The sequence below is a fragment of the Hyperoodon ampullatus genome (genome assembly GCF_949752795.1).
Source record: "Hyperoodon ampullatus genome assembly, chromosome: 18".
Classification (NCBI taxonomy): Eukaryota; Metazoa; Chordata; class Mammalia; order Artiodactyla; family Ziphiidae; genus Hyperoodon; species Hyperoodon ampullatus.
In genome coordinates, this window is record NC_136931.1 from 47,080,717 (window position 1) to 47,092,759 (window position 12,043).

General features: G+C 51.9%; 1 protein-coding gene across 1 annotated transcript; it reads left to right on the top strand.

Moving 5' to 3' along the window:
• The first annotated feature begins 452 nt into the window (after nucleotides 1-452).
• On the top strand, nucleotides 453-7,879 carry HAUS5 (HAUS augmin like complex subunit 5). Its single transcript, XM_079723110.1, has 19 exons — nucleotides 453-553; nucleotides 1,312-1,374; nucleotides 1,467-1,499; nucleotides 1,631-1,655; nucleotides 2,255-2,360; nucleotides 2,440-2,599; nucleotides 3,090-3,159; nucleotides 3,251-3,333; nucleotides 3,826-3,883; nucleotides 4,033-4,157; nucleotides 4,362-4,425; nucleotides 4,552-4,682; nucleotides 4,912-5,074; nucleotides 5,292-5,372; nucleotides 5,474-5,619; nucleotides 5,880-5,991; nucleotides 6,069-6,201; nucleotides 7,460-7,592; nucleotides 7,752-7,879. Exons 1-19 carry the CDS (start codon nucleotides 456-458, stop codon nucleotides 7,867-7,869), a joined length of 1,902 nt encoding a protein of 633 aa, XP_079579236.1. The 5' UTR covers nucleotides 453-455; the 3' UTR covers nucleotides 7,870-7,879.
• Nucleotides 7,880-12,043: the final 4,164 nt, after the last annotated feature.

Below are 12,043 nucleotides of genomic sequence, written 5' to 3' on the forward strand. Positions count from 1 at the left end.
ACGAATACCTAGAAGAAAGCATGCCAGAGAGATATTAGGGTCATGCCATCTGCCCTCTATCCCTCACTCAGATCTGACACCCTGTTTCTGAAATCAAAAAGCAGTAAATCTGGCATCTCCTCGCCTGATTCTCATCCTCCTGGGATGAAAGTCCCATTTTGTCAAGAAAATGAAGGGAGGCATTGGGGATCTTTTGTCTCTTAGGCAACAGATGGTAGTAGGAAGGAGGACGCAGAAGGCTAGCGGTCCCCACCGTTTCTCCACGCCCCTTTCATCTCCACTCAGAGGGACCGGACCCTCAAGCATGACAGACGTAGATCGGCTCTGAGACCTTGCAGAGCCGGAAAGCCCCAGCCTGTCTGGCGATCGATGGCGTCACTTCCGGCGCACTCGTGACGTCAGAGGCGGCAGCCACACTTGAAGAAGGGGCGGGAGGCGGCGGCTGAGGCGCTGTCATGGAGTTAGCGCAGCAAGCGCGGGAACTAGGCTGCTGGGCGGCGGAAGAGATGGAGGCGCCCGTGGCCGCCCGGGCTCCGGAGTCGACGCTGCGCAGGTGAGGGCCGCTCTAGGAGTGACGACTCCCCACCCTGGAGATAGAGTCCCGGGGAGTGAGAACCACATCTTCATCTAAGACGCGCCGCCCTCCCCATCCCCCTCTGCCCGAGTAAGAATAACCCTTGAGGGCGCCCCCGCCCCCCGAGTAGTAAATCCAGGCAGAGGATCCTGAACTGTGTGAGGACGTCCTGGCGGTGACTCCAACACTCCCGCGCCCATCCTGTGAGGCCGCCCAGAGTGAGGTCCCTTGCACCAGTGGGGATCCTTCATGAGTTAGTAATGAAGGCCCCCTCCCGGTGGAGATATTGGATCTCCAGAGTAAGGCTGTCCCTGCAGCACTTCACCACCCACCACACACCCCAGCCCAGCCAGTGAGGACCCTCTGGAGTCAGCAAAGACCACCCCATTGAAGACTGAATGTATAGGAGTGATGACCCACAGCTGATAATGAGAGAGCCCTTCCAGGCAGTATAGCCCTCACCCCCACCTCTGGAAGTGACTGGAGATAACCCTCTCCCAGGAGGAAGGGAGCACTCCACCATGGAATGCGAATACCCCTACACCCAGTGAGAAGCCCACCCTCTCAGTGACTGAGAACTCCCCAGGAGGAAATACCTTACCCCCAAAAGTATGGACCCTCCCTCCCCCAAGAGGTGAGAATTCCCTAGTAAAGACCTTACCCCCCACCACCCTGCGAATGAAGATCCTCCACCCTGTGTGACGTCCCAGGCATCCCCTTACATACTGTTCCCACAGGCTGTGTCTGGGCCAGGGGGCCGATATCTGGGCCTACGTCTTGCGGCATGTGCACAGCCAGAGGTAAGCCTGGCTGCATGAGGGAAGCTGTGGCAGGGGAGGGGACCTAGGCGAGTCCCACTGTAACTCCCCTTCCTCCTGCCTCTCCACTATAGGAATGTCAAGAAGATCCGAGGAAACCTGCTCTGGTAACTGGTCCTCAAAGCTGTCCCCTCCTGTCTTCCCCAGCCCCCACCAGCCATGTCCCTGCCCACAGCCTCAACCTCCCATCTCCCCCGGAAGTCCCTGTCATCCTCTAACTCTGGCCTCACTTCCTCAGGTATGGCCACCAGGACAGTCCAGAGGTGAGAAGCATGTGCTGCAAGATTTTCTTTCATCCAAAAAAGAGGACTTGTAGACCTTCTGCTCTAGCCCCGGCCTTATGCTGGGTGATGCTAGGGTCACTGTGTCACAAAACAGCCCTGATCCCTGCACTCACAGGGCTTACAGTCTAGGGGGAGAAGGTATGAGCTGTGGTTGGGGGGACATGGATATGGGGCTTCAAAGCTGGTGAGATTGGTGGGAGAAGAGACTGGTTTGGGAGAGATACTGAGACCAGTATGGGACCCAATGTGTGCATGGTGCCCAGGTGACATCTGGGGCGGGAGAGGCTTCCAGGAGACCTCAGGACTCCCAGGTGTGGGGCTCAGTGGGGAGATGAGGACTGGGACAGAGACAAGAAACAGGGTGGGAGGATAGATGAGGCAATCCCAGGAGGAAGGAGGGGGACAGGATAGTACCATAGTGTTCTTCTGGTCCTAGAGGTTCAGGCACCGAAACTGCCTAGGGAAAACCCTCTGCCACCTAACTGGGCAGGTAAGAGACTGCTGCTCCACACAGGGCAGTCAGGCCAGGCCGAGCCCCAGCCAGGCCATGCATCTGACCCTGTACCCGATTCCACCAGGCCCGTCGGAAGTTGAAGCTGGAAGCCGCTGTTGCCCACCTGCGGGCAGAGATCCTGGAGTTAGACCAGAGCCTGGAGCTGATGGAGCGAGAGACTGAGGCTCAGGGTGACCCATGGGGCTGGACAGATGGGCAGCAGAACGGGGTTAAGGAAAGTACTGATGGCCGCCCCTGTTCCTCTCACAGACATGGCCATGGAGCAGGCCTTACAGAGCATGCAAGACACCCAGCGTCGTGCTCTCCTCTTCCGGGCCCAAGCTGGGGCCATGCAAAGACAGCAGCGTGGGCTCCAAGGTCCCATGCAGCAGCTGCAGAATCAACTCAAGCATTTGCAGGACATAGAGAGGTAAGCCTCAGGTGTCCAGGGAGAAGCCCTCACCAGGCTGGGTAGACACATTCTTAAAGACTTCAGTTTCTAAGTTCTATAGAATGGGGATAATAATAATACCTACTCTATAGGGTAGGTATGATAATTAAGTGAGTCAAATCACGCGGAGTGCTTAGAAGAGTTCTAATACCCATTATTGTTTTTCTGAGTGTAATGGGGACACATCACATTGTTTTCAAGGGTTTTGAGCAAAACAGTGACATGATCTGTCTGAGGTTTTAATAGGATCATTGACAGCTGGGTAGAGAGCAGACTGCAGTGGGCAAGAGCAGGGAGACCGAGGAGGAAGTTAATGCAGTCATCTAGCCAGGAGATGACAGTGGTCTAATTTGGGGTTGGCCTCTGAGATCCAGGCTAGCTTTGCTGGCAGCAAGAGGGGACGCAGACATCTGTGCTGCCAGCTCCCTCCTCCCAGGAACCTCAGCCCCAACTGCACTCCTCTCTCCAGGAAGGCCAAAGTGGATATAAACTTTGGACCCTTGACATCAGCAGCCCTGAGCCTGGAGCCTGTGGTCCTGGTAAGAGTCCTGGGCCATGGGGGAAATGGTGGGGAGCCTGGGGTTCGGTGGACCTCTGGGCCCTCCTCATGCTACACTCTCTTCTTCACAGGGCGATGTCCGAACAGCCTGCAGCCTCCGGACCCAGTTCCTGCAGAAGCTCCTTATGCCTCGGGCCAAGGGAGGCAGCATTCCGTGAGTATCCCTCAACCCCCGAGACCATGCATAGAACCTGGGCTTTGGGGGTAGTCACTTGTTACAGACATTGGGCCTCCGGGCTGTGTTAGCCCAGGCCCTGCCCTGACAGGCTGGGAAAAGAGGGAAACAGACCATCATAGACAGTGACAACCCAGGTAGTTAGGGCTGTCAGAGGGTGGGGAGGCCTGAGAGGCGCAGGGAACCCAAATGAAATGCCTTACCCAGCTAAGGAGACAGGACGGGTTCTCTGGTGAGGAGGGTAAACGTTTGAGAGGGTGTTCCAGGTAAACAGCACACGTGAAGGGGCCCAAGACCAGCGAGTTGATATTAAGTGGGGAACTCAAGTCTGACAGGCGTAGAGAAAGAACATGGTTTCCAATCCTTAAAATGGGGATAATGACAACCCCTACCTTATAGGGTGGTGGTGATCGTTAGAGGGTGAATTGATGTGTTCTGTAACATTCTCTGTCCCCTTCCCCAACTCCACAGGACCCCTCGAGATGATCTCTTTGGAACTTCCTACCAGCAGTGGCTTAGCTCAGTGGAGGTGAGGGGGCTCTCGAAAAGGCCACACCCTCTGCCCCATGTAAACCTCAGGGTGCCAGGACCTAACTCTTGATCCCTTCCCCTTCTCCATGGAGTCCCAGCTCATAGCCCTCCTCCATCCTGCCCTGACTTCACTCCTCTCCTCACCAGACACTGCTGACAAACCACCCTCCGGGCCACATCCTGGCTGCCTTGGAACATCTGGCTGCAGAGCGGGAGGCAGAGATCCAGTCCCTGTGCACTGTGGATGAGCTCCAAGATACAGAGATAGCCAGGTGTGGTGTGGATGCTCCCACAGTCAGAGCAGGGCAGTGGGCTGGGTAAATTGGGACAGGTCAGGACCAGGCAGGGTGACCTGCTGATGGGGGTGGAACTGAAATCCAGTAACCAATCTGGCAGGTGGGCTGACATTGGTTACCCCCAAGGACCCAGGCAAGGGGACAGGTCTCCTCTCTCTGCAGCTCGGACCCTATTCTCAGCTCCCAGGCCCCAGACCAGCCCGACTCCAGCCAGGCCCTGCCGTCCATGGTGCATCTCATCCAGGTGACCCCTAGGACTCCTTCCCAGGATCCTTCCCAGGACTCCATCCCCTTCCCAACCCACTCAATCCCTTCCCCCAGCCCCCAACCCCAGGGACCATGCCCATCCTGACTCTGCGCCTCGCTCCAGGAGGGCTGGCAGTCTGTGGCTGCGCTGGTCACCCAGCGGGGCCCCCTCCTGAAGGACCATCAAATCCTGACCCGGCACCTCCAGGGCCTGATGGAGGAGATGGAGAGATGTACCGTGGGATCCAGCGAGAGGTGAGGGGTCTCCACGGGCAGAGGCCTCTAGGCCATCTCTTTCCCAGAGGTTTCAGGTTATTGGACTTTTTCTGCACCTGTGGCTCCTGTTTCTACATCCCTGCTTGCTCTCCTGGTTTGTCTCCCTGTGCTATGGCTCCTTGTGCATCCTTGCAGATCTGATCTCCCTCCTCCACGGTGAGTCTTAGTCACCTTCCTTCTCCTTTGCTTTTTTCTACTCGTGCCCCAGGCAAGCATTGGTGCTGGGGCTCCGGAGCGCTGCCCTGTGGGCAGAACTCAAGGCCCTGCATGCCATGAGCAAGGAGCTGGAGGAGGCTGCTGGGCAGCGGCAGCTTCTGCTCCAGGAGCTCCAGGCCAAACAGCAGCGGATCTTGCACTGGCGCCAACTGGTGGTGAGAGGCGGGACTCTGGGAGAAGTGGCAGGGCCTGGTGGAGGGCCAGAGTGAGGCTGGGACCCTTAAGATCCAGAACTGGGCCTCCTAGTGAGGGGAGGGGGCCAGGGTGAGACTCACAAGAGGAATCAGGACCTGTGCAAAGGGGTGAGCAGGGGCAGAGGCTGGAAGGTGACAAGGAAAAGGAGCCCGTCTCCGTGACCTCTCTGTTGCCTAGGAGGAGACACAGGAACAGATCCGCCTGCTCATCAAGGGCAACTCAGCCAGCAAGACGAGCCTGTGCCGGAGCCCTGGGGAGGTGAGATGGGAGTTGGGGCAAATTCTGGGTAGGGCTGGGTCTCCTAGGGAGGGGGCTAAGCGGCCTCACACTGCCCTTCCCATCCCTTTCCTTCCCCACAGGTGCTAGCTTTGGTTCAGCAAAAAGTGGTCCCCACATCTGAGATGGTGGCACCACAGAGCCAGGAGCTGCTTCGGTGTCTAGAGGAGGAAGCCCAGCATCTGCCCCATCTTATGCTTGGCACCCTGCTGCGGCACAGCCCTGGAGGGTGAGACTGGGCCATCACCATGTCCCCTGCCATGGATGACTGTCGCTCCTTGGGCCCACTCCAAAAAAACAATTCCAGTCCTCCCAGTGTTCCCAGGCTGCCAGACCTCACCTTCAGGTCCTCAGCCCCATTCTGGAATCCTAGTCCTCAGACCCACCTCCAAGTTCCTGGGCCTCCTGAGTCCAGCTCCCAGCCCCCAGAGCCTCTGGAACCCAAGCCTCCCTCTCAGTGCCCCACCCGACCTGGATTTTCCCCCACAGGTTGCAGCCCCTCCCTACGGTCCTGCCATCCATCCACCAGCTGCATCCTGCATCCCCAAGAGGCTCCAGCCTCATCATGTTGAGCCACACACTGGGGCTGCCCGCAGGGAAGGTGAGTGCCTGTCCCTTAGGACCCGTCTTCCCACCCCTACCCCCACCCCAGGTGACTGTCCTTCCCCCTTCCTCCAGGCTCCGGAGCTGCTCCTCCCGAAGGCTGCCTCTCTTCGCCAGGACCTTCTGTTCCTCCAGGACCAGCGAAGTCTCCGATGCTGGTATCTGCTCCACATGAAGACCAGCCTGCCGCCAGGACCATCCACCCAGGGTAGGCCTGCCCTGCTTCCTTATCCAGCATCCCAGCCCTTTCCCAGGACCATCAGCATCCAGAAGAAATCACAAATACCCACTGCTTATACAGTGTGCTGAGTGCTTTGAGCATGCTCACTAGTTTCATCTGCACAGCAGCCCAGGGGTTCTCTCTGTTTTACAGAGGAGAGAACTGAGAAGCAGAAGGCTTGGTAGCTGCCCAGACAGCCAAGCTGGGATTTGAATCCAGGCCATCTAACATGGGTCTGTGCTCCTAACCATTAGGCAGCACTGCTCATTGAATTGCCAAATACTCATCCATCACCAAACAATAGTATACTTGAGTAGTTAAAAACTGGGCTGTGTAGTTAAACTACCTGGATTCTCTTCTCAGCCCCACCTCTTCCTTGCTGCGTGATCTCCCTGTGCCTCAGTTTCCTCCTCAGTGGAATAAGCATAATCATAATACCTTACAGAGATGCTGGAAAGATTCAGTCAGGTGACCCAAACAGGGTATTGAGCCATGCCTGGCTGCAGTAAGCACTCTGTCTCTGGTGTGATTCTAGTCACTGTTATCTGCACATGCACAGTGTCTTCCAGTCCTTACCATGAGGGAAGGGAGTATAAGACCCCAGTTTACAGAGAGGAAGCTGAAACTCAGAAAAGTCATTTATTTCTGGATTCACTTAGCAAGCACTCGCTGGGTATGTGCCATGTGCTGGCCCTGAGAGCTCAATGGGGAAAGAGGTGAGAGCTGTCCAGGAGGAAAGATGGTGTCTCCAGTGGGCCCTGGGGGACAGGTGAGGTTTTGCTCAGAAGTAGTAAGCAGAGACCATGTGATGCACCCCTCAAGTACTAGGCTGAGAGCCTGGGCTCTGTCTTGGGGCTCTGGGGAGCCTTGCAGGGTTCCAAGCAGGAGAGGGAAAGGATCAGGTTTAGGCTGTGAGATCACTCTGTCTGCCATGTGAAGGATGGACCAGTAAGAGGCTGAGGTTTGGGCCCAAGGAGGGAGGCTGGGGGACAAGTAGGGAAGCAGGGAGGACACTGAGGGTTGGGCCATAGAGACTTAGGGGCCATCAGGGGGAGGGAGGAAGGCATTCAGAATGACGCCTGAGGTACGGTGGGCTTGCACGTGGTAAGAGGACCTGGGAGGAGAGAGAGGATTAGGAGAGATGCTCAGGTGAAGACTAGATGATTGGAGACTCGGTGACCCATTGGCTGCAAGGCACCAGGGAGCCAGAGGATTCATTGCTGCCCCGCGGCTTTCTAACCTGCAGAGCTGCTGCAGATCTGGGCATCCCAGGAAAAGGAGCAGAAAGAGAACCTGGGGCGGGCTCTGAAGCGCCTGGAGAACCTGCTGAAACAAGCACTGAAGCGAATCCCCGAGCTGCAGGGAGTTGTGGGGGACTGGTGAGAGGGGGACACGATGAGGTGGGGGCTGACTGGCGGAACAGGCAGAACTTAGACCGGGCAGGGGGGCGCTGATGACAAGCAGAGCATGGTGCTGAGTGGAGGCCAGTGAAGGTCTGGAGGTCCAGGCCTTCCCTCTTATGCCATCCCCTTCTCCAGGTGGGAGCAGCCGGGACAAGTCGCCCTCTCCGGGGAGCTCTGCCAAGGCCTGTCCCTGCCCCAGTGGCAGCTGCGCTGGCTCCAGGCCCAAGGCGCCCTGCAGCAGCTGTGCAGATGAAGAGGTGGCTCAAAAAGAAGTCCAGAGCTTCGCATTTGTTCACCCCAACACTTCACTTCCCTTAATAAGACTTTTGGAAGAAAGCACTGCCTGGATGCATCAGCCCATTGTCTCTCCCCACACCTGCCGTCCCCCTTCACAGGGTGTTCTGTTTTTCCTCTCAGTTGCCTTGCCACTGTCCTATCATCCCGCTAAAGCCAAGAGAATGGGGTACTGTGGGCCCCACCCTACCTGAAACTCTCCTCGTCACTTTTACCCTCAACAAAAAGTAATCAAGCACCTGCTCTAAATACTGAGGATCCAGCACTGAAAAAAATGGACAGAAGTCCCAGCCTTCAGGGAGCTGTCATTCTAGGACAGGAGAACAGACCACTGACAAAATAAGTAAGCAAAATATTTAGTATGTGGAAGAACTGCTGTGGAGAAAAATCGGTTGTAGTGGTGTGATTTTTAAATAGAGGGCTACACAGCAAAGGTGACACTCTGTAAAGGTAGAGAGAGAAGGAAGCACACGTGTATCTGAGGAAGGCTTGCAGAGGGGAAGACTACAGCACGTGCAAAGGCCCTGAGTTCAGATGTGTTGGTGTGAGGGCTGAGGAGGCAGTGCAGCTGCTGGAAGAGGGGAAGTTTTAAGAGATGACATTGCCTTCTAGTTTTATACAATTTCTTTTGTAAATGTAAATTTTAAATCTCTGAGCCATTTGGAATTTATCCAAATGGATTCAATTTTGTCTTATTTTAAATATATCTCACTAGCACTTATTAAAATTCTCATTCAGAGCAGTGATTGCCTCTGAAGGAGGGCTGGGTGGCAGGGATCAACCAAGGAGGAGACAGACTTTCTCGAGTTGGGAATATGTTGTACGTGGAAGGTGGTGGGGTTACACAGGTGTATAGATTTTTCAGAACTAATCTAGCCATACTGATTAGATCGCTGCATTTCACTGTGAATATCTTCAACTTATAAAGTAGAACTTTACATACCTAAAGTTTATAAAGTAGTTTTAGGTGATTTGAGATGCCACCTTTTCATACACTAAATTTCCATGATTAATTTGGCTGCATCTGTGTTCTCTCCAAGTCCATTGTCTGTCTGACTCTTGTGTGCCATCCCCACAGTGTTTTAATTATAAAGGCTGTGTAATATGTCTTAGTACCTGAAATGGCTGATTGCCATCTTGCTCTTATTTTTCAATGTGTCCCTGTCTCTTGCTATGTTTTTCTCCCAAATGAAGTGAACTTTATATCCAATTTGACTGATTCCAGAAGAAATACAAACATAGATGGGGGTTTTATTGGGGTTGCAGTTAGTTTACAAATTAGGGATACTGGACATCTTTGAGATTTTAAACCTGATTTTCCACCTCCCTTCCCATAACTCCTCTCTTGGCCTCCAGAGCACCCTCACTCTCCCAGTTCTCCTCCTATCCCTGGCTACTCTCCCAGTCTTTACACGTTTGCCTTCCTATGTGCCACCTTAGTGTCCCCCCTCCTCTTCATCTCAGCTCCGAGCCACCCCCCTACTGAACATGAGGGTCCTTACCCCCGTCCTTGCTCAGTATTTCTCCATAACACATCTTCTAACATACGCTGTTTTACTTTATCTTTTATTGTCCTCAAACAAAATATGAGCTCCATGAAGGTGAATTCCTCTATAAACTAGAAGTTGGACAAACTTTCCTAAATATGATTTGAAATCCAGATGCAATAAGGGGAAGTACTGACAAAAAAAAGAAACTTTTACATGGTTAAAAAAAAAAAAGCAAAGTAAGAAGAAATGACAAATTGGGGGGAAATGTTTGCAGTTTATAACATAAAAGGTTGTGTGTGTGTATGTGTGTGTGTGTAGTGTCAAAGTGGAAAAGAAAAATTCCAAGTCCATGGAAAAATGGGCAAAATACATGAATGGACAGTTCTCAGAAAATATGTTCAAACTCTGTAAGAGAAAAGCAAATTAAAACCCCACTTTGATACATTTCTCACCTACCAGACTTGGAAAAAGGAAACCTGTAATTTTGGCAGCTCCCTCTGTTGGTAAGGCTATGGGAAACAGCACTCTGATATATCAGTGGATGTGCAATATGGAATATCTGTGGGATGATCTCCAGCAAAACTCTATAAGCATTTATTGGACTTCCCTGGTGGCGCAGTGGTTAAGAATCCACCTGCCAATATGGGGGACATGGGTTCGAGCCCTGGTCCAGGAAGATCCCATATGCCGCAAAGCAACTAAGCCCGTGCACCACAACTACTGAGCCTGCTCTCTAGAGCCTGTGAGCCACAACTACTGAGCCCGCGTGCTACAACTACTGAAGCCCGCGCGCTTAGAGCCCGTTCGCAACAAGAGAAGCCACCGCAGTGAGAAGCCTGCGCACCGCAACGAAGAGTAGTCCCCGCTCGCCGCAACTAGAGAAAGCCCGCGCGCAGCAACGAAGACCCAACACAGCCAAAATAAATAAATAAATAAAATTAATAAAACCCAAAAAATAATAAGTTTTTTTTAATTAAAAAAAATGATATAAGCATTTACTCTTTGCCCAGACAATGCTACTTAAAGGAATCTATCCCAAAGACATACTGGGTGAAATAAAAGTTGTGGGACCTTGTACAAAACAACTAGATCATATTCTTCAGAAAGTCAGTGGGGGTACAGTGGGGATTGTTTTAGATTAAAAGAGACATGACAACCAAATGCAATGCAAAATCTTGATTGAATCATGGTGGGGTGTTTTAAGGTTTTTTTTTTTAATGATTTGCGTTTGAAAGTACATTTTGGGGGTTTTTTTTTTTTTGGTTTGGAGGGTTGTTTTTTGTGGGGTTCGGGGTTTTTTTTTTTAATATTTATTTGGCTGCACCAGGTCTTAGTTATGGCATGTGGAATCTAGTTCCCTGACCAGGGATTAAACCTGGGTCCCCCCGCATTGGGAGTGAGAGTCAGCCACTGGGCCACCTGGGAAGTCCAGAAAGTACATTTAAAAATTTTTTTTTAATTTATTTATTTTTGGGTGAGTTGGGTCTTCATTGCTGCAGGCGGGCTTTCTCTAGTTGCGGCGAGCAGGGGCTATTCTTCATTGCAATGGCTTCTCGTTGCGGAGCACGGGCTCTAGGCGTGTGGGCTTCAGTAGTTGTGGCTTGGGGGCTCCAGAGTGCGGGCTCAGTAGTTGTGGCACACGGGCTTAGTTGCTCCGCGGCCTGTGGGATCTTCCCAAACCAGGGCTCAAACCCGTGTCCCCTGCATTGGCAGGCGGATTCTTAACGACTGCGCCACCAGGGAAGTCCCGCGAAAGTACATTTTTGAGTCAACTGGGGAAATTTGAATATGAGAAATGAGAGATTGGTATATTGTATAATACTGTATATAAAATTTCTTTGGTGTGATAATGGTATCGTGGTTAAGTGGGAGAATGTTCTTAGAGAATGTGTGTTGAAATATTAAGGATGATGTCTGCAACCTACTTTCACATAGTCTTATTGTTTATAATAATACTGATTTTTTTTATTTTAGTAAAATACATAGTTTAAAATTTTGAGACCCAACATCATATATTTTGAAATTATATATTAGACTAAAGCAAATATGTAGCTATGCTAATGTTACTGGGGACTAAGTTTTTAATGCAAATGAAAAGAGATGCACGAGACTTCCCTGGTGCTCCAGTGGCTAGGACTCTGGGCTCCTAGTACAGGGGGCCCAGGTTCGCTCCCTGGTCGGGGAACTAGATCCCACATGCGGCAGCTGGGAGTTCGCATACTGCAACTAAAAATCCCGCATGCTGCAGCTAAAAGATCCTGCATGCCGCAACTGAGGATCCCGCACGTGTCGGTGAGGACCCCACCTGCCGCAACTAAGACCCAGCACAGCCAAATAGATAAATAAATATTTTTAAAAAGAAGAAGAAAAGAGATACAAATATGAAATCAAAGAAGTAATACCCCGTAATCTTTCATTTGAATTGGAAATATTAGAATGAACTCATGGGGTTTTCTCTTTCTAAACTATAATACGAATAATAAATATATATAAATATGTATTTTTTATATATATATGTAATATATATATATATATATTTCCCTAGCTAAGTCCACGGAAAAGCTCTACATATGACAACGCAGTAACAATGAGCAACCCTAGTGCCCAGGTTGTGACCTCTAAATACCATTTCTGACTCAAAGG